This window comes from Dendropsophus ebraccatus, chromosome 12, assembly GCF_027789765.1.
Source record: "Dendropsophus ebraccatus isolate aDenEbr1 chromosome 12, aDenEbr1.pat, whole genome shotgun sequence".
In the NCBI taxonomy this organism is placed as follows: Eukaryota; Metazoa; Chordata; class Amphibia; order Anura; family Hylidae; genus Dendropsophus; species Dendropsophus ebraccatus.
In genome coordinates this window covers 11,800,685-11,825,820 of record NC_091465.1, presented here as the reverse complement: position 1 = coordinate 11,825,820, position 25,136 = coordinate 11,800,685, and the positions used below count along the sequence as shown (strand labels likewise).

The 25,136-nt window shown below is 46.6% G+C and overlaps 2 protein-coding genes across 2 annotated transcripts in view; one reads left to right on the top strand and one right to left on the bottom strand.

The window, feature by feature from the left end:
• The window catches only part of MTOR (mechanistic target of rapamycin kinase), a 78,064-nt gene that overhangs the window by 38,853 nt on the left and 14,075 nt on the right, over positions 1-25,136 (bottom strand). The window contains exons 19-29 of the mRNA XM_069948403.1: positions 23,444-23,464; positions 22,860-22,883; positions 22,132-22,218; positions 21,215-21,382; positions 19,605-19,717; positions 13,349-13,511; positions 12,870-12,962; positions 12,198-12,344; positions 11,963-12,105; positions 11,717-11,879; positions 10,260-10,405 (exon numbers count right to left, since the gene is read on the bottom strand). Coding sequence (XP_069804504.1) covers positions 10,260-10,405; positions 11,717-11,879; positions 11,963-12,105; positions 12,198-12,344; positions 12,870-12,962; positions 13,349-13,511; positions 19,605-19,717; positions 21,215-21,382; positions 22,132-22,218; positions 22,860-22,883; positions 23,444-23,464 — 1,268 coding nt within the window. The remainder of the gene's footprint in view (positions 1-10,259; positions 10,406-11,716; positions 11,880-11,962; positions 12,106-12,197; positions 12,345-12,869; positions 12,963-13,348; positions 13,512-19,604; positions 19,718-21,214; positions 21,383-22,131; positions 22,219-22,859; positions 22,884-23,443; positions 23,465-25,136) is intronic.
• ANGPTL7 (angiopoietin like 7) lies at positions 4,994-9,116 on the top strand. Its single transcript, XM_069947722.1, has 5 exons — positions 4,994-5,416; positions 7,108-7,208; positions 7,447-7,641; positions 8,171-8,369; positions 8,448-9,116. Exons 1-5 carry the CDS (start codon positions 5,050-5,052, stop codon positions 8,615-8,617), a joined length of 1,032 nt encoding a protein of 343 aa, XP_069803823.1. The 5' UTR covers positions 4,994-5,049; the 3' UTR covers positions 8,618-9,116.

Sequence of the window (25,136 nt, the reverse complement as noted above, 5' to 3'; positions counted from 1 at the left end):
GGGTCCTGAAGGGTAAGGTCTATAGTAGTGCAGCCCCCTCCCCTATATAGTTCATCAGATCATTGGAGGAAAGCAATAGGTGCAGTAATGGCTGTCACCCAGCTTTCCCAGGGACAGATTAGAATTTTTATTAGTGGTTATACTATACAAGTAGATGGGAAGTGTGTAGATGTCCTGGTGACCACCCAGCTTTCCCAGGAACAGATTAGAATTTTTATTAGTGGTTATACTATACAAGTAGATGGGACGTGTGTAGTATCCTGGCGACCACCCAGCTTTCCCGGCCCCCCTTCCTGATTATTAGGGCAGTATATGCCCCAGCAGGAGCGGTGAGGGTTCAGCTCTGTACTCCTGGTTGCTCTGCGGTTTAGGAGCCCGGGGTTATATTTATTTTCAGTGTAAGAGGAGAGATTTCCTGCTCTGGAGAGCGGCCTGACAGCGTGTCTGACATCTGCCGTCCAGACGTGTGCCCCGCTCTCTGGGCCGCAGCACCAGGCCTGCTTCTCGTCAGCTCCGCCATACTGCCGCTCCACAATAGGAGGCTTGTGTGACAACAGCTGAGGGGGCTTAAGAGGCCGGGGGCCTGAACCTCCACATGAAAGTGAGAAATCTACAAGGAGAGAGCGGCGGCGGCTTTTAATCTCGTCTACATGTAAACGCTAAATAATTGGTGCGATGAGCGTCCGTGACGGTTTTATAAGGGGCTCTCCGTGAGAACTGGAGAAGAAAGAGGCCATTTAGGCTACATGAGGGTCACATGACCATGTCCCTAGACACCTTGCGGGTAACTACAACTCCCATCATGACAAAGGCTTACCAACCGTCCCTCCCATGTATGTGTGCGGTTCACTATCCAGTGAAAGGACAGGAACAGAAATGGGGGCGGTAATCTGAGGTCATATCCTAGAGATACACCGTATACCCTTGTAAGAACAGCATGGACATCAATAATCAGCATAAAAGGATTCACGCGAGTTCCCTCAGAACCAGAGGGGCCCCCGCTGACACGTCATAAAAGCCAATGATTCAAGTGTAAAATAAATATGTCTTGTTTGGCGTCTGAGAAGCAGCAGGAGTCGTGTAATGTTTGAGGCGTCCGTGGGTCCGTGTGATCTGCCGCTCTGAGCTGTATACAAAGCCTCATTACTACAACAGTGTGTCCCAACCTGCAAAACTACAACTCCCATCATGCCCTCTTTGTACAACTCCCCCTGTCGAGGTTTGATAGGAGTTGTAGTTCTGTAAAAGCCGGGGAGACACTTGTTGGGGAACACTGCAATATAACAAGTCACTAATGTGTGATACCTCATTCCTCCTGCGGGGGAGCTACTGGGAATTTGAACACTTGCCGCTAAATTCTTCACAGCTGATCACGGGGGAGGGGCAGGGGGTCTCAGAAGCAGGAAAGTATGTGGTGACTCTATTCTGGGGGACCCTCTGCACAGTAAGATGACCCCATGGTGTCCTGATGATGCATAGTTTTATTCTTGTGGAGAAATTATCAGCAAGTGCTCAAATTTACAGCAGCGCCCCCAGAGGTGGAGCCAGGTATAACACATTAATGAACTGTTTATAAAATGCAGTGGTCCCCAACCTACATCTATCAGCTATTGCAAAACTACAACTCCTATCGTGCCCTTATAACCAGGGGCTGTCGGAGCATAATGGGAGTTGTCGTTTTGCAACAATGAGAATGCTACAAGCTAGGGAACGCTGGTGTAAAGGTCCATGCACAGGGCTGTATTATAGGTCTATGTGGTCTAGATCTATAATATAGGGAGTCTAGACAGCCGGACGGACTGAGCCTATGAGGTGGGATCACACAGAGGCACACAGTGTAGCCATGGCTCCATAACAGAGAACCACAGGGAATCTGGACAGCCGGACGGGCTGAGCCAATCAGAAGAGCTAAGTATTTCAGCACACCCAGCCCTGGGTCTATTTATGTACAAGATGCCGCCGATCGCATTTCCAGCCTTTGTTGTGGCACCTAATGAAGTGACGATCCCTTCTCATCGGAAATGGCAGCAGGAGCGGGCGCCAAGCTGGAAATCTCAAGACGCTGAATCCCAAAAGCAGAGCGTCTGGGCCAGAAAACCGAGCAGAACAAATAAGGGAAAGAAGCTGACCATCCCAAAGCTATCCCATTCACTTCTAGGGTACCTACTATCTTATTACTAGGATATGCCGTCACATTATAACTGGTAGGGGTCCAACCTCTGGTACCAATCCGGAAAATGAAGAGGCTTAGTCCTGTAATGAGTGCAACAGATTCCAACATAGGGGGCAGCCGGGGCACTGAGCAGGGTATATATGCAAAGAGTGGACAGGGCCTCAGGGTTCCCATGGGTGGAAACCCCACCAATCCTAAGGCCCTATTCACAAAATCCCATGCCGTCCGGCTCCTAAAAATGTTCGTAGTTGCGGATCCGCGACCACAGACAATTTTACAGGAGGTGTGAATGCAGCACAGTCTGTAGGGTGGAGGCGACACCCAGAGGGGTAGACATCTTCCTCTACAATCACAGGTAGTTATAGGAAGGAAGTGTTTACTACTTATCCTACTTATTCCAGATCGGACTTGTCCTACAACACAGAACGCCAGGATTGCTTTTCTTAATAATCTGCCAGGGACGTCTGCAACACCAAAATCCGGGATCCCTGAGTTTTCTGCATTTCCCGCTGCCAAACAAATGTTCTATAATTTACACCAAAAACCAGTGTAAATCTTAGGGGAAATCTAATACGGTTCCTGGTGCACAGATGAGGCACATCCATCTTGCTCCAAAAGATCAATGCATGAAATATCGTTCTCGATAAATCCCCTTCTTTGTGCTTGCCGCCAACCTAAATCAGGAGAAACTGAATATATTTCACAGCTGAGGGTTTGCTACAATTGCATCTAATCTATATATATATATATATATATATATATATATATATATATATTGTATAGAGTCTACTGTAGACTAGGCTTTACCAAGGAAATATGTACACTATGCAGTATAGGTATAGACCCTATTGTTCTCATACAGAGGCATACATGGAGCGCTTCGCTGGATGTATCACAGGTGTACGTCAGCATATACCTCAAATACAGGCCATAACCATGATACCATGGTGCATACATCCAGCTGTGCTACTATACTGTAAGAAACCTCAGACCGAGGATCTGTGCAGGGTTTTTAAAGTGCCACTATCGTATTTTTTATTTTTTTTGCAGAAATCAATAGTACAGGTGATTTTAAGGAACTTTGTAATTGGGTTTATTAGGCAAATTTGCAATTATCTGCATTCAAAAAGACTTTCCCCAGGTCCCCCTTCCCTTCTCTCTCTCATTCACTGCTCATTATCAGGAAATCTCGACTCTTTGAGCAACGATGTAAACGAGTGCCGATCTGCTAGATCAGCGCTCGTTTACTGGGCCTATTCCACGGCCCCCGATGATCGTTAAGCGAGGGCTGCAGGGACATCGTTACTGATGTCCTTGCAGCAATACATTACCTGCAGGGCTTCTCCTGCGCTCCTTCTTCCTTCCCGGGTCCCACTCGCAGCATCAGCTCCGGAGCGGCCTGACTGAGCTGTCAGACCGCTCAGCCAATCACTGGCCGCGGCGTTCCCGGTCAGTGATTGGCTGAGCGGTCTGACAGCTCAGTCAGGGCGCTCCGGAGCTGATGCTGACCCAGGGAGGAAGACGGAGCGCAGGAGATGCCCTGCAGGTAATGTATTGCTGCTCTGCTTGAATTGTCGGTCGCCCGCCGCGTACAGCTATTCCACCGTAGCGATGCGCGGGTGGCGAACAATGATTTTAGGTTTTAACCTAAATGAACAATCAGCCGATGACACGATCATCAGCTGATCATTCTCCCTATTCCACCGAGCGATAATCGGCCGATTATCGCTCCTGTGGAATAGGCCCCTTTTACATCAGTCGAGCCCTGTCTGGTCTATGGAGATGGGAGAAGGGAGATTAGTCGCCAGAAGAGAACGAAGTATTACACAGTGGGACCTGTGTGAAAGCCGGTATTCAGAGGTCAGAGAGGTCAGTGCTGACTTCAGAGGAGATAGCCCAGTGATGTAGCTGTAAATTAACTCTTTGTTGTCCTGTTTTGGTGCCTCATCTCCCTCCACCCCTCCCCTCTCCATATAAAATCATGAAGACAGGGGAGAGAGCTTAAACTGCTTTTTCATGAAAATCCAGTAACAAAGTCTCTTAAAATCGCCTGTACTATTGATTCCTGCAAAAAAAAAAAAAACAAAAAAAAAAAAACGACAGTGAGACTTTAAAGTGTTAGGAACATTTGAAACTTTTCCCTCCCAACTGTTTTAATAAGGAATGAAGTTGCTTCTCTTTCCGCTTTATTACGGGACACAAGCTATTGCTATTTGGCATCAGCCTCCAGTGAGATGATTCCCGGTCTCCATCCTCCTCCTCTCCAGCGTTTTCCTTGCATTCTTCAGGGATGAGGGGACTGTTTTTCAGCTGGTATTACGGGCAGCTCTGGGTCCAGATACAATTGGGATGGAGGGGGGGATGCTGCCTAATAGTGTGAGATTTACAGTGTGTAAAGCCCATGTTATAGCAGAGGTAGGGATGTGCCGAGGAAAGCCTACTAGGCACTGTGAGGCTTTGACACCATGGTGCTAAATAAAGCAAGTCATTGTCCCCTATGTAAACGTAAAGCACCAAAGGCTTCAGCACGGACACGATGCAAAGAATCCGGGTCTGCAGGGTGGAGGCACGCAAACATTTTTTTTTTCCCAGTTCAGAAAGGGTTAATGTTGACTATTTCTGGGGAAAAATTACACTACTGGGAAAACAGCCGCATGGCCAAGCCAAGCCCCTCCCCTCCACAAGACTATAGGAATGGAGGCTGCAGACTGGCACCTGGTGTGGAGGAGGAGATGAGTCGGGGTGGGAGGGCAGACAGGGGAGGCTTAACATCACAGGATTATTTAAGATGCTGCACAAGGATCCTTCAGCAGAGAGGAAGCAAAGAAGTCACTTTCTACAACTCCTCCATCCGATAGCCGTGCTCACCTCTTGCCATGAAGGTCCCGTTCTTCGCCTTCTTCCTGCTCGCTCTGGCCGCCTTTCCTTGCCGGTCTCAGAAGGCCCCCAAGAAAAAGCCCCCCGGTGCCAACGGGCTCTTCAAGATGCCCGGCTGCTGCGAGGAGGTCAAAGACTTAAAGGTACAAATCGCCAACCTTAGCAGTCTGCTGGAGGAGCTGAGCAAGAAGCAGGAGGCGGACTGGGTGAATGTGGTCATGCAGGTGATGAAGCTGGAGAGCGGACAGAAACAGGTGGAGAACCGGATCACCGATGCTGAGGAGAAGTACTCCGAGATTAACAACAGGGTCGAGATCCTGCAATCCCGGGAACAGGCGGCTCAGACGCAGACCCAGACCACCGCAGGTAAGAGTCAGCTTTGTGACTGGCTCTAAGAGATGGCTGCTGTGTGATCAGTAATAAGACGCGGCTGCTGTGTGATCAGTAATAAGATGCGGCTGCTGTGTGATCAGTAGTAAGACGCGGCTGCTGTGTGATCAGTAATAAGAGATGGCTGCTGTGTGATCAGTAATAAGAGATGGCTGCTGTGTGATCAGTAATAAGAGATGGCTGCTGTGTGATCAGTAATAAGACGCGGCTGCTGTGTGATCAGTAATAAGACGCGGCTGCTGTGTGATCAGTAATAAGAGATGGCTGCTGTGTGATCAGTAATAAGACGCGGCTGCTGTGTGATCAGTAGTAAGACGCGGCTGCTGTGTGATCAGTAATAAGAGATGGCTGCTGTGTGATCAGTAATAAGACGCGGCTGCTGTGTGATCAGTAATAAGACGCGGCTGCTGTGTGATCAGTAATAAGAGATGGCTGCTGTGTGATCAGTAATAAGACGCGGCTGCTGTGTGATCAGTAGTAAGACGCGGCTGCTGTGTGATCAGTAATAAGACGCGGCTGCTGTGTGATCAGTAATAAGACGTGGCTGCTGTGTGATCAGTAATAAGACGTGGCTGCTGTGTGATCAGTAATAAGACGCGGCTGCTGTGTGATCAGTAATAAGACGCGGCTGCTGTGTGATCAGTAATAAGACGCGGCTGCTGTGTGATCAGTAATAAGAGATGGCTGCTGTGTGATCAGTAATAAGACGCGGCTGCTGTGTGATCAGTAGTAAGACGCGGCTGCTGTGTGATCAGTAATAAGACGCGGCTGCTGTGTGATCAGTAATAAGACGCGGCTGCTGTGTGATCAGTAATAAGACGCGGCTGCTGTGTGATCAGTAATAAGACGCGGCTGCTGTGTGATCAGTAATAAGACGCGGCTGCTGTGTGATCAGTAGTAAGACGCGGCTGCTGTGTGATCAGTAATAAGATGCGACTGCTGTGTGATCAGTAATAAGACATGGCTGCTGTGTGATCAGTAATAAGACATGGCTGCTGTGTGATCAGTAATAAGACATGGCTGCTGTGTGATCAGTAATTAGACATGGCTGCTGTGTGATCAGTAATAAGACGCGGCTGCTGTGTGATCAGTAATAAGACGCGGCTGCTGTGTGATCACTAATAAGACATGGCTGCTGTGTGATCAGTAATAAGACGCGGCTGCTTAGCGGTAATTGAGGTTCCAGCAGAGACTTGCTATAAGCCATAGACCATGAGACGGCCCAGGACCCCCGCACACCCTCCACCCACCATAACTACAGCTCAGATTAGTGTCAGAAACCTGTAAAACAAATCTCCCACTCGTCCCCTGGGGGGAAATCAAAGCAGCTCAGACTTCTATTTACTGACATAGAGGATGGAACGGGGATGGTAAAACACTTAAGACTCTAAGGGGGGGGGGGGGGCTTACAATTACGTCCAGAATCAGAAATTCTGCAGGTGTCTTGACAGGCAGCAGTGCCGTAAATCTGGGGGACGGCCGCGGGCGGGTACAGGTGGTCCTCGCTGCAAGATACTTTTATTACTGCTTCGAAGAAGAAAAATGCTTGGAAAGCACCAAAAATTTACGAGGCAAAGGGGGGGACACAGATTCTGAAAGGGGCGAAAGGTGGAATGTGAAACCTCTGACAATGTGTGACTATATCCCTCCCCCCCCCACACTTACAGACGCAATCTATGACTGCTCCACCCTCTATGAGAAGAACTACAAGATATCGGGGGTCTACAAGATGCCGGCCAATAGCTTCCTGGGGAGTCCAGAGATGGAGGTGAGAAGCCGCCTGATACTAGGACACCGAACATACAGATATATACACACACAAATACATAGAGATATAATATATATATATATATATATATATATATATATATATATATTTTTTTTTTTTTATTTATTCCCTCACACACACACATATATATATATATATATATATATATATATACACATATACACACACACAGGTATACAGGTTTCATTATTGATGTTGTGATTTTTATGGCCGTCAGGTGTACTGTGACATGGAGACCAGCGGAGGAGGGTGGACGCTGATCCAGAGGCGTAAAGTGGGTCTGATCTCATTTAACAGAGACTGGAAGCAGTACCGGGAAGGATTCGGGAACATCCGCGGGGACTTCTGGTTGGGGAATGAGAATATCTACAGACTGACCCGCCGGCCGACCGCCCTGAGAGTGGAGCTGGAGGTGAGAGTGCTCCCCAAACATAACACGTGTACAATTACTTCTAATATGTATAGTAATATGCCTGCTTCATGTCAGTGAATGAAAGCAACAACTAGACACATCAACAGGTATAAGACCTGTCACCATGAAGGGTTCACTACTATTGTACCCAGTACGGACTGAAGACTCCTGGGTCTTACCTTGGTACAACTGTAGCAAACACTTAACTGTGAGCAGGAATAGGTCTATGTGGAGTATAATACACAATATACATGTAATGTAATGTATGTACACAGTGACCCCACCAGCAGAATAGTGACTGCAGCTCTGGAGTATGATACAGGATGTAACTCAGGATCAGTAATGTAATGTGTGTACACAGTGACCCCACCAGCAGAATAGTGAGTGCAGCTCTGGAGTATAATACTGGATGTAACTCAGGATCAGTAATGTAATGTATATACACAGTGACCCCACCAGCAGAATAGTGACTGCAGCTCTGGAGTATAATACAGGATGTAACTTAGTAATTTTTTTTTATGACTTTTAGGACTGGGACGGTCAGGTCAGATACGCAGAGTATGCTCAATTCACCATCGATAATGAGCAGAATAGCTACCGCCTCTTCCTGGGTAACTACAGCGGAAACGCCGGCAGAGACTCTCTGCGCTACCACAACAACACGGCCTTTAGCACCAAGGACAAGGACAACGACAAGTGCCTGGATGACTGTGCCGGTCTACGCAAAGGTAAAACATCAACCAATAGACCTCCATTCACACTGTACATTGACATTAGGGACTAATGTTACGCTTTATGTCCTATAGGCGGTTACTGGTACAACTGCTGCACAGACTCAAACCTCAATGGCATTTTTTATCGCAACGGTGACCACAGCAAGCACACGGATGGCATCAGCTGGTACGGCTGGCACGGGTCCACCTACTCTCTGAAGAGGGTGGAAATGAAGATACGTGCTCAGGACTTCCAGCCATGAAGGGGTTAACGCGACCTGCTGAGAAGCCAAAGACGACATCACCATCAGCGGCGCCCCCACCTGGCGCAATCACTTCATAATTTCCCTTGTAGAGTCTGCTCTGTGTATAAAAGCAACTAGTTTCATATGTGAAGGCCGAGAGGCGCTGAGTAATGGGAGCAGCAGCTAGGAAGCCTAAGACTGGCGGCTCGCTGAGTGTGCACCAGCCCTGGGGTCTACCGACCACACCATCATCATCATCATCATCCAGAAAGCCCGCCCTAGTGAACACACACCTTTGGGATGTATTTATATAGGGAAGAGAAGACCACTAGGAGACAATCCTATCCACAGACGCTACCAACCAGATCACGGAAAGACTTTGTACATAGCTCATCCCCCGCGATGTGATTGTTTTATGTTACTGTAATGTCTATTTTTTATTTGCTTTATAAAACTGGAATAATAATTATACTGTTGGCCGAAAAGCCTAAAATAAATGATTTTTTTTTTTTAAGAATTTTTTCCCACTTCTTCTTATGGTGTAAGGTGTATGAGAGACTAATGGCTAATAATGCAGATTTAGTGCCATCAATCACTGAGGATTACATAAAACTCCTGTGAGGTATCACGGTGCCCGTCCAGGCTCAGGGGTCCAAACATACGTAGATGACAGCTAAAGAGTAAGGGTTCTATTACACGATTTTTAATGATTAACGATAAACAATCACAAATTAACCTGAAATCGTTCACTATATTACACAGAACGATATTCGTTACCATGATTGTTTATTCCTTCTGATTCCAGCAAAACAATGGACAATGTGCAATTACACTGAACGATTAGTGAACAAATGCGGAACTTGAGCAAACGAATGTGGAATTACAGTGAACGATTAACGATAATTATAGGTTCAGATCTAAATCAACGATCAACGACATACAGATGATTTTTCGATCGTTGCCTGCAATTACACAGAACGATTATCGTTTAAATTTGAACAATTTGACGATTTTTTGCACTATAATCGTCCCATGTAATAGGGCCCTAAAAGCTACGTAAGGTTATCGCCACAGCCCCATACATTACCAATATATAGTGCTACGCTATATCGGCTTTCTTCGGGACCTGTACCAATCCGCAGACGAGGCCCAAATACCCCCCCAGCCCCAGCCAAGCAGAAACAGCACTACAGGTATACCATGAAACTGGAATACACCTATACATATACTATATTAGAGCACACAGGACCCATCCCTATGAAGCCCACTTTATAAACCAGAACACTCAGCTAAATTGGTGGTGCACACCCGTCCGCTCACTACAATGGTTGTCCTAGCGATAGAACTCAGGAATTATATGGACAGAAGGGCTGAGCGCTGTTTGGGCCGTGATGAGACCATCCAATCACATATGGATTGTGGAGAATCGGTAAATTCATTCAGGCTGATTGGCTGCATTACTATACCCATAAAGCATTGCTATATCTAAGGCACTACCAGGATAAAGGAGTCTGCACAGATGTGACAGCTGTCATCTGGTGAAGGGACGTGTGGAATTTGTGAAGACGCTATAATTGCGCTTCAGAGAGAAGTGACAGTGGTGAAAGGTCAAATGTCAGAGAAGCGGACCACACATATGGTGCACACCATGGATTCCTACCTGATGAGGGACTCCAGTATGGCTGGGGTCGGTCCTTTCTGGAATTCCAGCTCTTTGTAATGTAAGGCTTTGGCGTACGCACGGCATTTGGAGGCCCTTTCGCCCAGGAGGACCACTCCATTGTCGTCTCGTAAAGGTAGGGGGCCCTGAGGAAGCATGATGGGGGTAGAGGTCACACTATTAATATACAATATAGGCATAGATCAGGGGTGCAAAACATCACAGACATAATTACTATAGAAAGTAAACAACAACTCTGAGGTGACATTAGGATATATCCTGGGCATGAGACGTCTATGGAAGCAATGTATGTGTCCCTACAGATCTTGTCTATATGTTACAGGCAGAATTATATCATTCCAGGCACTTCTTACATCAGTCCAGCACGCTAGCTCACTGCTTACCGATAGAATGGAGGAAACACAGTGGTTTACTACTGCAGAATTCTGGTGCTTATACGGCTAGTACAACATTTATTATGTGGTTTAGATGCTTGTGAGACTCACCCGACAAAAGGGAAGAGGTGTGGTCTAAATGCAAAGCTTGGTGCAGGATTTTAGCATTGGCTAGTAGTTGATCTAAGCCAGGGATGGGCCAACTGGCTGATCCAAAACTACAGCTCCCATCATGCCTGGACAGCCAAAGGCTGATATAACAAGATATAGCGAGTGCTGTGAGTTACTGTTATAAATCTTGTACATTTGCAGACTGTCCATCTAAGTTGGCATTGTCTAACTAAACAGTCTCTGCCAAATGCCAACTAATCACAACCATACAATGTGGCTCTTTTAACATAACAGAATTTCATACGGATTTTGGCAGATATTTGGCCCCAAAACGTACAGTAATCAACCAAGACATGGGGCTAATCTATGCCAAAAGCCAATGCCAATACACTGAATATCCGAAATCACAGCATGTCCTCTCGGATGTCGGATAGAAAAATTTGACACAAGAATCTATTGTGTGTCTGTACCCAAAGTCTGCCAACACACAAACATATTCGTCCTGGGGTAGGGAACCTTGGCTCTCCAGCTGTTGCAAAACTACAACTCCCATCATGCCTGGACAGCCAAAGCTAAAGCTTTAGCTGTCCAGGCAGCATGATGGAAGTTGTAGTTTTGCAACAGCTGGAGGGCCAAGGTTCCCTACCCCTGATCTAGCCCAAGTTTGCACTTAGACAGTTTTGTGGGCCAATGTTCCTACTTCAGCCCTGCATCAGCAAGATTAGCTGTTCCCTTCTTGTGTAGTGAATATAAGCATGTACCTAGCCCTTCTGCTCCATAGAGAGTGATACACCTAAACCTCCACAGGAGCATGGGGAACCAGCTGTGTCACTCACCGGCCACGGTGATCACGGGTCTTATTTGGGGTTGTGCCTAGTAAGCAAAGTACTCTGGGCTGCCATATATTAGAAGGTGACAGCACTATAGGAACAGTTAGCAGCTACTGTATACCTTATCACTGTGCTCCATGAACTCCGCCAGATTCAGGAGAGTCTGTGTGACCTCAGCGATGTCCTGCGACGTCAATGCCAATTCAATACTGCGGATCAGCTCATCCTGTTGATCTTCATTCAGCTCGGACCAGCAGGACAGGAAGGCTGCATTAAATAGATCTCTGTGTCCGGAGAGAAAGAAAACGACACTCAGCCACACACAACCAGAAATACTGATAAATAGGACAAGTGGTGGAAGACTCACCTGGCCAGAGGGTTATAGGCCTGAGCCAAAGACCAACACGAGCGAAGCGCCGGAGAGGAGGAGTCTTTCAGTAGCTCTACACTTAGTCGTCTCAGCCACTCCAACCAGTCGTCTTTAGACACTCTACGAGCTGCTCCCCAGGCCTGAAAAGTCACAAAACCCAATGTGATTTGAAGAACGTCTCCTTCTAAGAACTGCACTTTAAGGTGTTCCAGACAAGATGTTCCTACATTACCTTCTGGAGGTTGGTGGTGCTGACATGCAGCTTCTTCATAGGCCCGGTATCCAATTGGCCACCAGAAAAAGTTTCTCCCAAGTTTCCTTTCAGGGTGCGATGCTGATAAATAAGTGGATCCTCTTCTTCATCAGCAAGAGTGTACCCCTAGTGGTGAAAGAAGAAATAACACTATGAGCTGGGAGACAGTGAACAATAGACGTCTTCCCTGTAATAATATCTAAACAGTCAGTCTGCACTGTGTCACTTTCAGCCAAAGACAATGTATTAGCAGATCTGGCCATACACTCAGCAAAGACGTCAACCAAAGACTCAAAATCTGCATGCTGAGGTGTCTCTAGAGACATGAAACATAAACCTAGTGACAGAGTCCCTTTAAGTAGACTTAGTGATCTCATAAAAAAAATTATACAATGAAGCATACACCTCACGGTATTCTACATTTACAATGGAAGCCTATCAGTGAGGCATCCTATTTTATACCTAGCATCATACAGCGCCATTCTCCATGGACTAACTGTGGCTACTGTATACCTACATAGTGGGATAGGTTGCTGTTTTCCATTGGAGATATATACTTTTAGATCCTCCTATGGTGTACCTCTATATGGAACTCATACAGGGTGTCAATGGAGCCATATATAGCACATATATCACTTATTGTGTCATTACCTTCAGGATCCTGCAGGTCAGGACCTCGTATCTCTGGTGTAAAATCCGGTGCTTTAACAGAACTTTGCTCACCATCGGTATAAATATCTGGTACTGTGGGGAGACAGAAGAGATTACGGAGTATACGGTGACCCTATTTACATGCAACAAGTCCATTTTTCTTTTTAAATGGCTCACTGGGTGTTTAAAGTGTATTAGCTCGTCTGCCCCAACCCCTCTGTAGGCAGAGGCGCGGATTACCGCAGGGATGGGGAACCTTCAGGCCTCCAGCTGTTGCAAAACAACATTTCCCTTCATGCCTGGACAGCCAAAGGCTGCCCAGGCATGATGGGAAATGTAGTTTTGCAGCAGCTGGAGGTTCCTCATCCCTGGTTTACAGAAGCACCAGAGAAGAAACAGGCATGGTGTATATATACTGTAGTCGGAGTACCCCTTTAAAATACTTTTATTTAGAAGCTGTATACAAGTTGTGGCTGTACCTTCTTCCCTAGCTGGAAAACCAATGAGGACAGTGTGTCCATGGCGGTTTGTCTGAGCTCGGGGCTGACGTCCAGCGTGCGCACTATAGGGTGGATGATTCGGGAGGCGTAATCTGTGAAATCCAGCGATTCTGTCAACCGATCCACCGTTTCTAAAGCCACCCTAGGTATGAAAAAACAACCCTTATATATATAAACTCTGGATAATATGGCAGTATGGATCTAGTGCACTAGCTACAATGTCTGACTGGATGAGCAGATGTTGCCCTCTTAATGCACCCTAACGGTATGCGATGCCCGGACTGCAGTATATGCGGGTCATGTCGTAGGCATTCAGCCCCCCCCCCCCCCCCCCAAAACACATAAAGCACTTTATATAACAATCCGTGACCATAGCGAGGACCGGCCTGTTAGACCGTTACATATTTGTGTCTGTGGAAACGCTTAGATTTTACTTGAACGTCACACATACATTTCTCCAGACTGAAAGCTAAACCATCTGTGCCTGTCCAGAAGCGCTACCAATAAACATAGGGCTCGGCAATGGTTCTCTGGGGCAAATCTTTTACTACTGGACACAGAAAATATGACTTCACAGCCGGCGTTTACGGCATACCTCTCTGCAGCTTTTATGGCCTGTGGTGCTTATGTATCAGACGCTGGTGTCTGTCAGCTGACCTGCACTTACATAATCTGCTTTAATATCAGCGATGCAGGTCACGTGCACAGGAACGAGACGTCCTTTTAGAGGGAATGACCATTTCCCATATAGCCTGTCCACCTTGTGTGCATCCAAATGCAGGACCCCCAGAACCCTATACCCACATGTAGTATTTGATGTTGCAGGCTACCTGTCACTACGTTACTACCCCCGATAGGCATACAGAAGCTGTCCCGGGAAGATCGGGTTGCTGTGGATATGTAAGTTGTATTAATTAGAACAGGGCCCATACACGGACCTCACCCAGCATGGGACGAATATACAGAGCAACCTGATCTTCCAGTGTCGGCTGTGACTGCATACCACAACATAGTCAAAGGTACACTTTAAAGTGTCACTGTCGTATATATATATATATATATATATATATATATATATATATATATATATATATATATATATACACACACACACTCACCGGCCACTTTATTAGGTACACCATGCTAGTAACGGGTTGGACCCCCTTTTGCCTTCAGAACTGCCTCAATTCTTGGTGGCATAGATACAACAAGGTGCTGGAAGCTTCCTCAGAGATTTTGGTCCATAGTGACATGATGGCATCACACAGTTGCCGCAGATTTGTCGGCTGCACATCCATGATGCGAATCTCCCGTTCCACCACATCCCAAAGATGCTCTATTGGATTGAGATCTGGTGACTGTGGAGGCCATTTGAGTACAGGGAACTCATTGTCATGTTCAAGAAACCAGTCTGAGATGATTCTAGCTTTATGACATGGCGCATTATCCTGCTGAAAGTAGCCATCAGATGTTGGGTACATTGTGGTCATAAAGGGATGGACATGGTCAGCAACAATACTCAGGTAGGCTGTGGCGTTACAACCATGCTCAATTGGTACCAAGGGGCCCAAAGAGTGCCAAGAAAATATTCCCCACACCATGACACCACCACCACCAGCCTGAACCATTGATACAAGGCAGGATGGATCCATGCTTTCATGTTGTTGACGCCAAATTCTGACCCTACCATCCGAATGTTGCAGCAGAAATCGAGACTCATCAGACCAGGCAACGTTTTTCCAATCTTCTACTGTCCAATTTCGATGAGCTTGTGCAAATTGTAGCCTCAGTTTCCTGTTCTTAGCTGAAAGGAGTGGCACCCGCTGTGGTCTTCTGCTGCTGTAGCCCATCTGCCTCAAAGTTGGACGTACTGTGCGTTCAGAGATGCTCTTCTGCCTACCTTGGTTGTAACGGTTGGCTATTTGAATCACTGTTACCTTTCTATCAGCTCGAACCAGTCTGCCCATTCTCCTCTGACCTCTGTCATCAACAAGGCATTTCCGCCCACAGAACTGCCGCTCACTGGATGTTTTTTCTTTTTCGGACCATTCTCTGTAAACCCTAGAGATGGTTGTGCGTGAAAATCCCAGTAGATCAGCAGTTTCTGAAATACTCAGACCAGCCCTTCTGGCACCAACAACCATGCCACGTTCAAAGGCACTCAAATCACCTTTCTTCCCCATTCTGATGCTCAGTTTGAACTGCAGGAGATTGTCTTGGCCATGTCTACATGCCTAAATGCACTGAGTTGCCGCCATGTGATTGGCTGATTAGAAATTAAGTGGTAACGTGCAGTTGGACAGGTGTACCTAATAAAGTGGCCGGTGAGTATATATATATATATATATATATATATATATATATATATATATATATATATACATATATATATATATATATATATATATATATATATATATATATATATACATACATAAATAATTATTTCTTTTTTTTTTTTTTTTGCAGAAATCAATAGTACAGGCGATTTTAAGAAACTTTTCAATTGGGTTTATTAGGCAAGTATGCCATTATCTGCATTCAAAAAGCCTTTCCCCAGGCCCCCCCACCCCCCTCCTCTCTTTTAATCACTGCTCATTATCAGGAAATCCCGACTTAGTCGGCCCTATTTGTTCTATGAAGAGGGGTGGGGGGAGGAGGGAGATTAGTCGCCAGCAGAGAGCAGAGAACAAAGGACCTGTGTGAAAGCCTATTTAGAGGTCAGTGCTGACCTTTAGAGGAGATAGCCCGGTGATGTAGCTGTAAATTAACTCTTTGTTGTCCTGTTTTGAAACCTCATCTCCCTCCACGCCTCCCCTCTCCATAGAGAACCATGAAGACTGGGGGGAGACCTTCAAACTGCTTTCTCATGATAAACATGCTAATAAACCCAATTACAAAGTTTCTTAAAATCGCCTGTACTATTGATTCCTGCAAAAAAAAAATTTAAACGACAGTGACACTTTAACCCCTAGGCGACCCTGGACGTACCCGTATGTCCAGGGCCGCCTCCACACGTTCAGAGGGGGGCCGCACGGAGGAGCGATCCACACATCATACCCCGTTTCTGCAAAAAAAAAAAATGTAAACGGCAGGTACACTTTAAGTTCTGGACAGAGGCTACTCCTCAAAATGCATTAGATACTTCCTTGAAGGGTTTATCAAGCATTAGAAGAAGCACACCTCCACCCCTGTAATCAGGTTGTGTTTGATATTACAATTCAGCTCCATTGACTTCAATGGAACTAAGCGGCAAAACCCTCACACCTAAACTGAGGACAAGAGTGGTGCTATTTGTGGAAAAAAGCAGCCATGTTTTTCAATGCCTGAACAATCCCTTTAAGTTCAGATCAACATGTGAAACACTGGTCTTAATAAATTCTACAGCCTATATACACTCACCGGCCACTTTATTAGGTACACCTGTCCAACTGCACTTTACCACTTAATTTCTAATCAGCCAATCACATGGCGGCAACTCAGTGCATTTAGGCATGTAGACATGGTCAAGACAATCTCCTGCAGTTCAAACCGAGAATCAGAATGGGGAAGAAAGGGGATTTGAGGGCCTTTGAACGTGGCATGGTTGTTGGTGCCAGAAGGGCTGGTCTGAGTATTTCAGAAACTGCTGATCTACTGGGATTTTCACGCACAACCATCTCTAGGGTTTACAGAGAATGGTCCGAAAAAGAAAAAACATCCAGTGAGCGGCAGTTCTGTGGGCGGAAATGCCTTGTTGATGCCAGAGGTCAGAGGAGAATGGGCAGACTGGTTCGAGCTGATAGAAAGGCAACAGTGACTCAAATAGCCAACCGTTACAACCAAGGTAGGCAGAAGAGCATCTCTGAACGCACAGTACGGCCAACTTTGAGGTAGATGGGCTACAGCAGCAGAAGACCACACCGGGTGCCACTCCTTTCAGCTAAGAACAGGAAACTGAGGCTACAATTTGCACAAGCTCATCGAAATTGGACAGTAGAAGATTGGAAAAACGTTGCCTGGTCTGATGAGTCTCGATTTCTGCTGCGACATTCGGATGGTAGGGTCAGAATTTGGCGTCAACAACATGAAAGCATGGATCCATCCTGCCTTGTATCAACGGTTCAGGCTGGTGGTGGTGGTGTCATGGTGTGGGGAATATTTTCTTGGCACTCTTTGGGCCCCTTGGAACCAATTGAGCATCGTTGCAACACCACAGCCTACCTGAGTATTGTTGCTGACCATGTCCATCCCTTTATGACCACAATGTACCCAACATCTGATGGCTACTTTCAGCAGGATAATGCGCCATGTCATAAAGCTAGAATCATCTCAGACTGGTTTCTTGAACATGACAATGAGTTCCCTGTACTCCAATGGCCTCCACAGTCACCAGATCTCAATCCAATAGAGCATCTTTGGGATGTGGTGGAACGGGAGATTCGCATCATGGATGTGCAGCCGACAAATCTGCGGCAACTGTGTGATGCCATCATGTCAATATGGACCAAAATCTCTGAGGAAGCTTCCAGCACCTTGTTGTATCTATGCCACCAAGAATTGAGGCAGTTCTGAAGGCAAAAGGGGGTCCAACCCGTTACTAGCATGGTGTACCTAATAAAGTGGCCGGTGAGTGTATGTGCAGGATTTGAGATTTAGTAGCGACTGAGAGCGATATACAGACGTGGTTTCTGGAAGAAAGTTGCCATGTTTTCCTAGGCCTGAACAACCCCTTTAATGATGGATTTCTGATGTTGTGGCTGCTGCATGTGGATGACACCATGCCCACGTGGTGACCAACAGCCGCACAACATTGCCAGTAATACCACCAATGACTGCCGCACATGGAAGCGGCTTCATCATCATGTGGCAGCCACAGTGGGAGAACCCGACCTCAGTTCCCTGACATGAAGCTATAAGCCAGACATTGCAGATTGTTGCAAGACCATAGTTCCCATAATACCCGGACTTTGGCTGGGAATTGTAGTTTTTCCAACAGCTGGGGAGCCAAAGGTTTCCTATTCCTTCTATAAGCAGACAGCTGTAGGTGGTTTCAAATAAGCAGAATGCAGACTAGTATCCCCTTAGGGTCCATTTACACAGAAAGATTACCCCAGAGATTATCTGCCAAAGATTTGAAGCCAAAGCCAGAAATGGATTTGAAAAGAGGAGAAATGTCAGTCTTTCCTTTATAACCTGTTCCGTTTATAGGCTGTTTCTGGCTTTGGCTTCAAATCTTTGGCAGATAATCTTTCTGTGTAAATGGACCCTTACCTAGTAGATTGTAAGCCGTGACGTGCAGGGTTCTCTGTTCCTATGTACCAGTCTGCCATTTACCTTATTCACGTAACATGTTTTGATCTTTTAATGTTCTGTTTGTTACCCCCTACCGCTTGTATAACGCTCTGGAATCAAGGGCGCTTTATAAATAAATAATAATAATACAGCCTCACTGAGTCTACAATGTGGTCACAGCTCCACCTGGTGTTCAAGAGAGAGAACAGCACTCGGTACAGTCATACCTAATGCCCAACCACGTGTTACTACCACAAGATTTACTACAGCCTAAAGGGGTAAAAGCGGCAGTACTTTCAATATTTGAAAATTGAATGCGCAGTTAAATCCACAACTAATAACGAGTTCTTAGAAGGGAAAGGACTTCGGTATATGTAATAAAAATTCTGCTTTATGTTAAAGGAGACCTGTCACCCCCCATGCCGTGACAGAGCCCGGACGACCCCCGATGCAGACCCATATGCTCACCGCATTCGAGAGGTCCCACTCCTGGACCCGCTTCTACCGCCGAGATATCTCCGTCCGAAGCCGTGCGCGCGCTCCCAGAGATGAGTGCGACGTCCATAAAGAATGACGGCTCCAGTCATTCTCTATTGGCATCAGACTCATCTCTGGGAGCGCGCGCACGGCTTCGGACGGAGATATCTTGGCGGCGGTAACGGGTCCAGGAGTGGGACTTCTTGAATGCAGTGAGTATATGGGTCTGCACTCTGTCCTGGCACAGGGGGGGTTACAGGTTCCCTTTAACATTACATTTCTGTTAATAAATTTGGCTGTTAGATATTAGAATTGGTGGTTTCATAAACAGAAAGGTCCTCTCTCACCTGGAGCTAAAATCTGATGGACTAAATAGTAAAGTATATTACGATGCACCGACAGACGAGGAATTACCAGGTATATTTTCAGCCTTTGGCCAAGAAGGATTCGATTTGCATCATACATGTAATGGTGGGCTACTTACTTCCGAGCTTGCAGAGGAGAATCAGAGGCATCAAACAGCTTCACAATAGGTGGCAGGAGGAGATGTAGGTAGTCGTCTAGATTAGCTCCAAACATCTGTATCGCGTTCAGTAGCTGAGAGAAGGGGGAGGGGAGACAACGTAGCGTTATTATTATCATCTTGTAACTTCATGTTGCCACAGATAAACCCCCCCCCCATCCCCCCCCCCCCCCCCACACACACACTGCTAGGAGCAGCCATTGTCCATCAAGTCCTATACAAAGACGAGCACTAACATCAATGGATGGGTGGAGTGATGCACAGGTGAGGTGAACCTGCTGGTTATATGTCCCTCGGATACAACCCCCCATTACCTTTATATGTCCCTCGGATACAACCCCCCATTACCTTTATATGTCCCTCGGATACAACCCCCCATTACCTTTATATGTCCCTCGGATACAACCCTCCATTACATCTATATGTCCCTCGGATACAACCCTCCATTACATCTATATGTCCCTCGGATACAACCCTCCATTACATCTATATATCCCTCCGATACAACCCTCCATTACATCTATCGCATACAACCCTCCATTACATCTATATGTCCCTCGGATACAACCCTCCATTACATCTAAATGTCCCTCAGATACAACCCTCCATTACATCTATATGTCCCTCGGATACAACCCTCTGTTACCTTTATATGTCCCTCGGATACAACCCTCCATTACATCTATATGTCCCTCGGATACAACCCTCTGTTACCTTTATATGTCCCTCGGATACAACCCTCCATTACATCTATATATCCCTCGGATACAACCCTCCGTTACCTTTTTATGTCCCTCGGATACAACCCTCCATTACATCTATATATCCCTCGGATACAACCCTCCATTACATCTATATATCCCTCGGATACAACCCTCTGTTACCTTTATATGTCCCTCGGATACAACCCTCCATTACATCTATATATCCCTCGGATACAACCCTCTGTTACCTTTATATGTCCCTCGGATACAACCCTCCATTACATCTATATATTCCTTTGGATACAACCCTCCGTTACCTTTATATGTCCCTCGGATACAACCCTCCAATACATCTATATATCCCTCGGATACAACCCTCCGTTACCTTTATATATCCCTCGGATACAACCCTCCGTTACCTTTATATGTCTCTCGGATACAACCCTCCATTACATCTACATATCCCTCGGATACAACCCTCCATTACATCTATATGTCCCTCGGATACAACCCTCCATTACATCTATATGTCCCTCGGATACAACCCTCCATTACATCTATATATCCCTCGGATACAACCCTCCGTTACCTTTATATGTCTCTCGGATACAACCCTCCATTACATCTATATATCCCTCGGATACAACCCTCCGTTACCTTTATATGTCCCTCGGATACAACCCTCCGTTACAGCTTTGTGCCCCTCAGCAACAAACCTTTGACCATAAAGTTAAACTAAGCACTCGCCAATTTCCCTATGTTCTATGATTTAAGGCACAGCACACAACCTCTTCAGTAAAGCTGTCCGGGACCACCACTAACCTGTGCTTGAGAAAGGGTTATTATGAGGTCTCTGGCACTTCTTACCTTAATAGTCACAGAGCGCCCAGCACTAGTGTCGTGCATGAAGACCCGCAGCAGATGAGGGATGAGTTGCGGCAGGTAAAGCTTAAACTCTCCGCCCAGTGAAAATACGATCTGCTCGATGAGCAATATGATGGTGCTCTGAATGGGATTATTCATGGTCCAGTAATCCTGCCAGGAACAAGAGAAGAGATTACCAGCTATTTGGGAATACACTACAACCCTCACCGTGACACTCACAGTACACTGAGCACACATTTCACATAGCTATTGCCTGGTCGATATTGCTCCTGACTCCCAATAACACATACATGCTCAACTCAGCCGAGCGTGCATATATTCTGAGGGGAGAAAGCTGCTGTTAGACACAACTGGTGGCAGCTCATCTCTCCAAGAACAAAAGAACTGGGCATAATGAAATACAATCTGCACCTTCTCTGCTGTCTGGGAGAGGGGAGAGATGGGAGAGAAGAGAGGACGCGCTGCAGCACAGTTGTCTCCCGATCAGTAGAGGTCTGAACACTCAGTCCTGGACCGAGCAAAACTTATGACAGGTCTCTATATGACACGTCAAAAGTTTTTCGTAACAGTGACACTTTAATACACTAAAGTAATGGCAGAGGAAATGGTGCCCCTCTGTACACATTACTATGAGGGGCAATGCTTACTCGTGCCCCTCTGTACACATTACTATGAGGGGCAATGCTTACTCGTGCCCCTCTGTACACATCACTATGAGGGGAAATACGTACTTGTGCCCCTCTGTACACATTACTATGAGGGGCAATACTTACTCATGCCCCTCTGTACACATCACTAGGAGGGGCAATACTTACTCGTGCCCCTCTGTACACATCACTAGGAGGGGCAATACTAACTCGTGCCCCTCTGTACACATCACTAGGAGGGGCAATACTTACTCTTATCAAGGCAAAGATCTCATCCATGTAGGGGCGGATGTGGCTGCGCACAAATGAGACCAACATTCCCAACTGCTGGAACATGAACTGCGGAGGACAAAAACATGAGAGCGTCAACTACATAGAAACATGGAGAGAAAAAGACCACCTGCTCCATCTAGTCGGCCCTTTTAGTATTTCCCTTCTTATTTTTCTAGGATAGATATATACTTATCCCAGGCAGGTTTACATTCACTTACTGTACAATAATTTCTGGAAATTTGTAAATTCTGACCATGTACAATACAGAGAACATGGGAGGGTGATGTCAGTGTACAATACAGAGAGTATGGCAGGGTGATGTCAGTGTACAATACAGAGAGTATGGGAGGGTGATGTCAGTGTACAATACAGAGAGTATGGCAGGGTGATGTCAGTGTACAATACAGAGAGTATGGGAGGGTGATGTCAGTGTACAATACAGAGAGTATGGCAGGGTGATGTCAGTGTACAATACATAGAATACAAGGCGGTTGCATCCACTAAAACGTTGAATATTGATGGTGGACTATATAAAGCTCACTGGATGCTATTCCGAGGCCCTGTGTCTTTGCTGTGACCCTGCTGGCATTGCTGTATAGGGAAGGTGCTATCCTGCCTGTAGTGGAGCTGAGGTGCCCTGACTCTCTCTGCTCCTCTATAAAGGTGTCTAGAGGTGGACACTGGCACCGGGATTTGCAGGGACTTACCTGAGGCGACATCAGTCCTGTCCTCTTCTCGGCCAAATTCCAATGACAAAAGGGAGAGAGAGAGGAAAGGAAACTTCATTAGGCTGATAAGAGTGAAAGCAAAATGGCAGCACTTGTACTGGGGTTATATAAGTATAATGCACAGAGATTTATAAGACACGGATCACCGGAATATTATAGATCAACAACACAAGACAAAAGAAAACCAATCCAGGCTGTAATCGTCCCATGCTCTAAGGCCACCCCATAAAACACAAAGGTTATACAAATTATGGGGGGATCTCTACCCCTGCCAGGATCAAGAAGAATGAAAGGACTGCGTCAGAAGGTACGAGACCCTCATTCTTGGCCACGGCAGAGTTGGACCCCCCCCACTGCACACAACTCACTTCAATAACCCGTCTCATCGACAGGTTATAAAAGCCACAATGTAGATGACCTGTTCTGACTAGGCCCCGTATCTAGTTACTTCTTCATCCACCATGAATCCTAACCAGGTCCTACGTCCGCCCCTCCTCCCTCAGGGCTTATAAGCTGCACATGTGTTTTGTTCTGTGAAACACTGGAGTTTCTTCGTGACTTACTTGAGGAGAAGGTTGGTGAGACTGTAAAAGGAAGAACAAAAAACAAACAAAAAATAAACATAAAAAGGGGAAAAAAACACAACAGAAAAAAAAAACTATTTTAGACAATGCTCACCCAGGCGCAACCTTACTTTAACAAGAAACTGCACTGTTACAACATTACAAAAGACATGATGAAGCACAACAAGCTCTGCCGCCAGTCATCACTTACTCCACTAACCTGAGCGCTGCACAGTCAAAGGCCCCGTTCACACTACGGAATTGGTGCAAAGATTCTGTACGGAACCCCTCAGCGCAGACCCGGCACCGAGTCCTGCCTTCTATCAGTATGAATGGGAGGGCTCGCGCGCCTCCGCTCTCATGTCAATTCTTTGAGCGGAGAGCCATGGAAAGCGGAGGCACCCGAGCCCTCCCATTCAAACTGACAGAAGGCAGGATTTGGCGCAGAGTCCGCTTGGAGGGATTCCGCACAGAATCTTTGCACCAATTCTGTAGTGTGAACGGGGCCTAGTGGAGCGTTTACACAGACAGATATATCTGACAGATTTGTGAAGCCAAAGCCAGGAAGAGACTATAAACAGAGAACAAGTCATAAAGGAAAGACTGAGATTTCTTCTCTTCTCAAATCTATTCCTGCCTTTGGCTTCAATAATCTGTCACATAAATCTGTGTAAACGCACCATTAGCCTAACCCCTCCCCGATGTCTGGTGGATGGCTGTGCCGTCAGCAGTGGAAGCTGGCTGTACTATGCAGCCCAGGTCCCTCTGCAACAGTCAGGAACACAGTTACCTCCAATCCCACCCATTTAACCCCTTAGATGCCACAATCAATAGCAACCAAGGCTAAAGGAAATTGATGACGGGAAAGCTTTGGCTGTCCAGGCATGATGGGAGTTGTAGTTTTGCAACAGCTGGAGAGCCAAGGTTTCCTTTACCCCTGATGTAGAGAAAGCTTCATGACTGCCAGGGGCCCATGGTTCTGCCGCAGGCATCTGTCTGTTAGTCAGGGTACTATTACACGGAACGATAATCGTCCGAATTGGCCCGATTCGGCCGATTATCGCTCCGTGTAATAAATGCAACGATCAGCCGATGACAACGATCATCGGCTGATCGTTGATATAGGTTAGACCTTATTTTCGTCGGGCACTGACCGCGCACCGCTGCGTGTAATAGCGGTGCGTGGCCGGCGACTAACGATATACATTACCCATCCACGTTCCAGGGCTGCTCTTGCCGTCCGCTTCTCCCGGGGTCCGGCGCGCGCTCTAGCTTCACAGAGGCCTGTTAGCTGATAGGCCGCTCAGCCAATCACAGGCCGCGGCGGTCCTGGCCTGTGATTGGCTGAGCGGCCTACCAGCTGACAGGCCGCTGTGAAGCTAGAGCGCGCACGGGACCCCGGGAGAAGCGGACGGCAGGAGCAGCCCTGGAATGTGGATGGGTAATGTATGCCAGTTTAGCAAGGGCTGCAAGGACATCGGTAACGATGTCCTTGCAGCTCTTATTAAGCGATTATCGGGCTGTGTAATAGGCCCAGTAAATGAGCAACGATCTAGCAGATCGCTGCTCGTTTACAGGCATTATCGGGCCCTGCTCGGCCCGTGTAATACCACCCTCAGTGTTACGGCAAGAAGCAATAATAATACGATTTGCATTCCAAAACATTATACAAGCAATGAAAAGATTGCAGCGT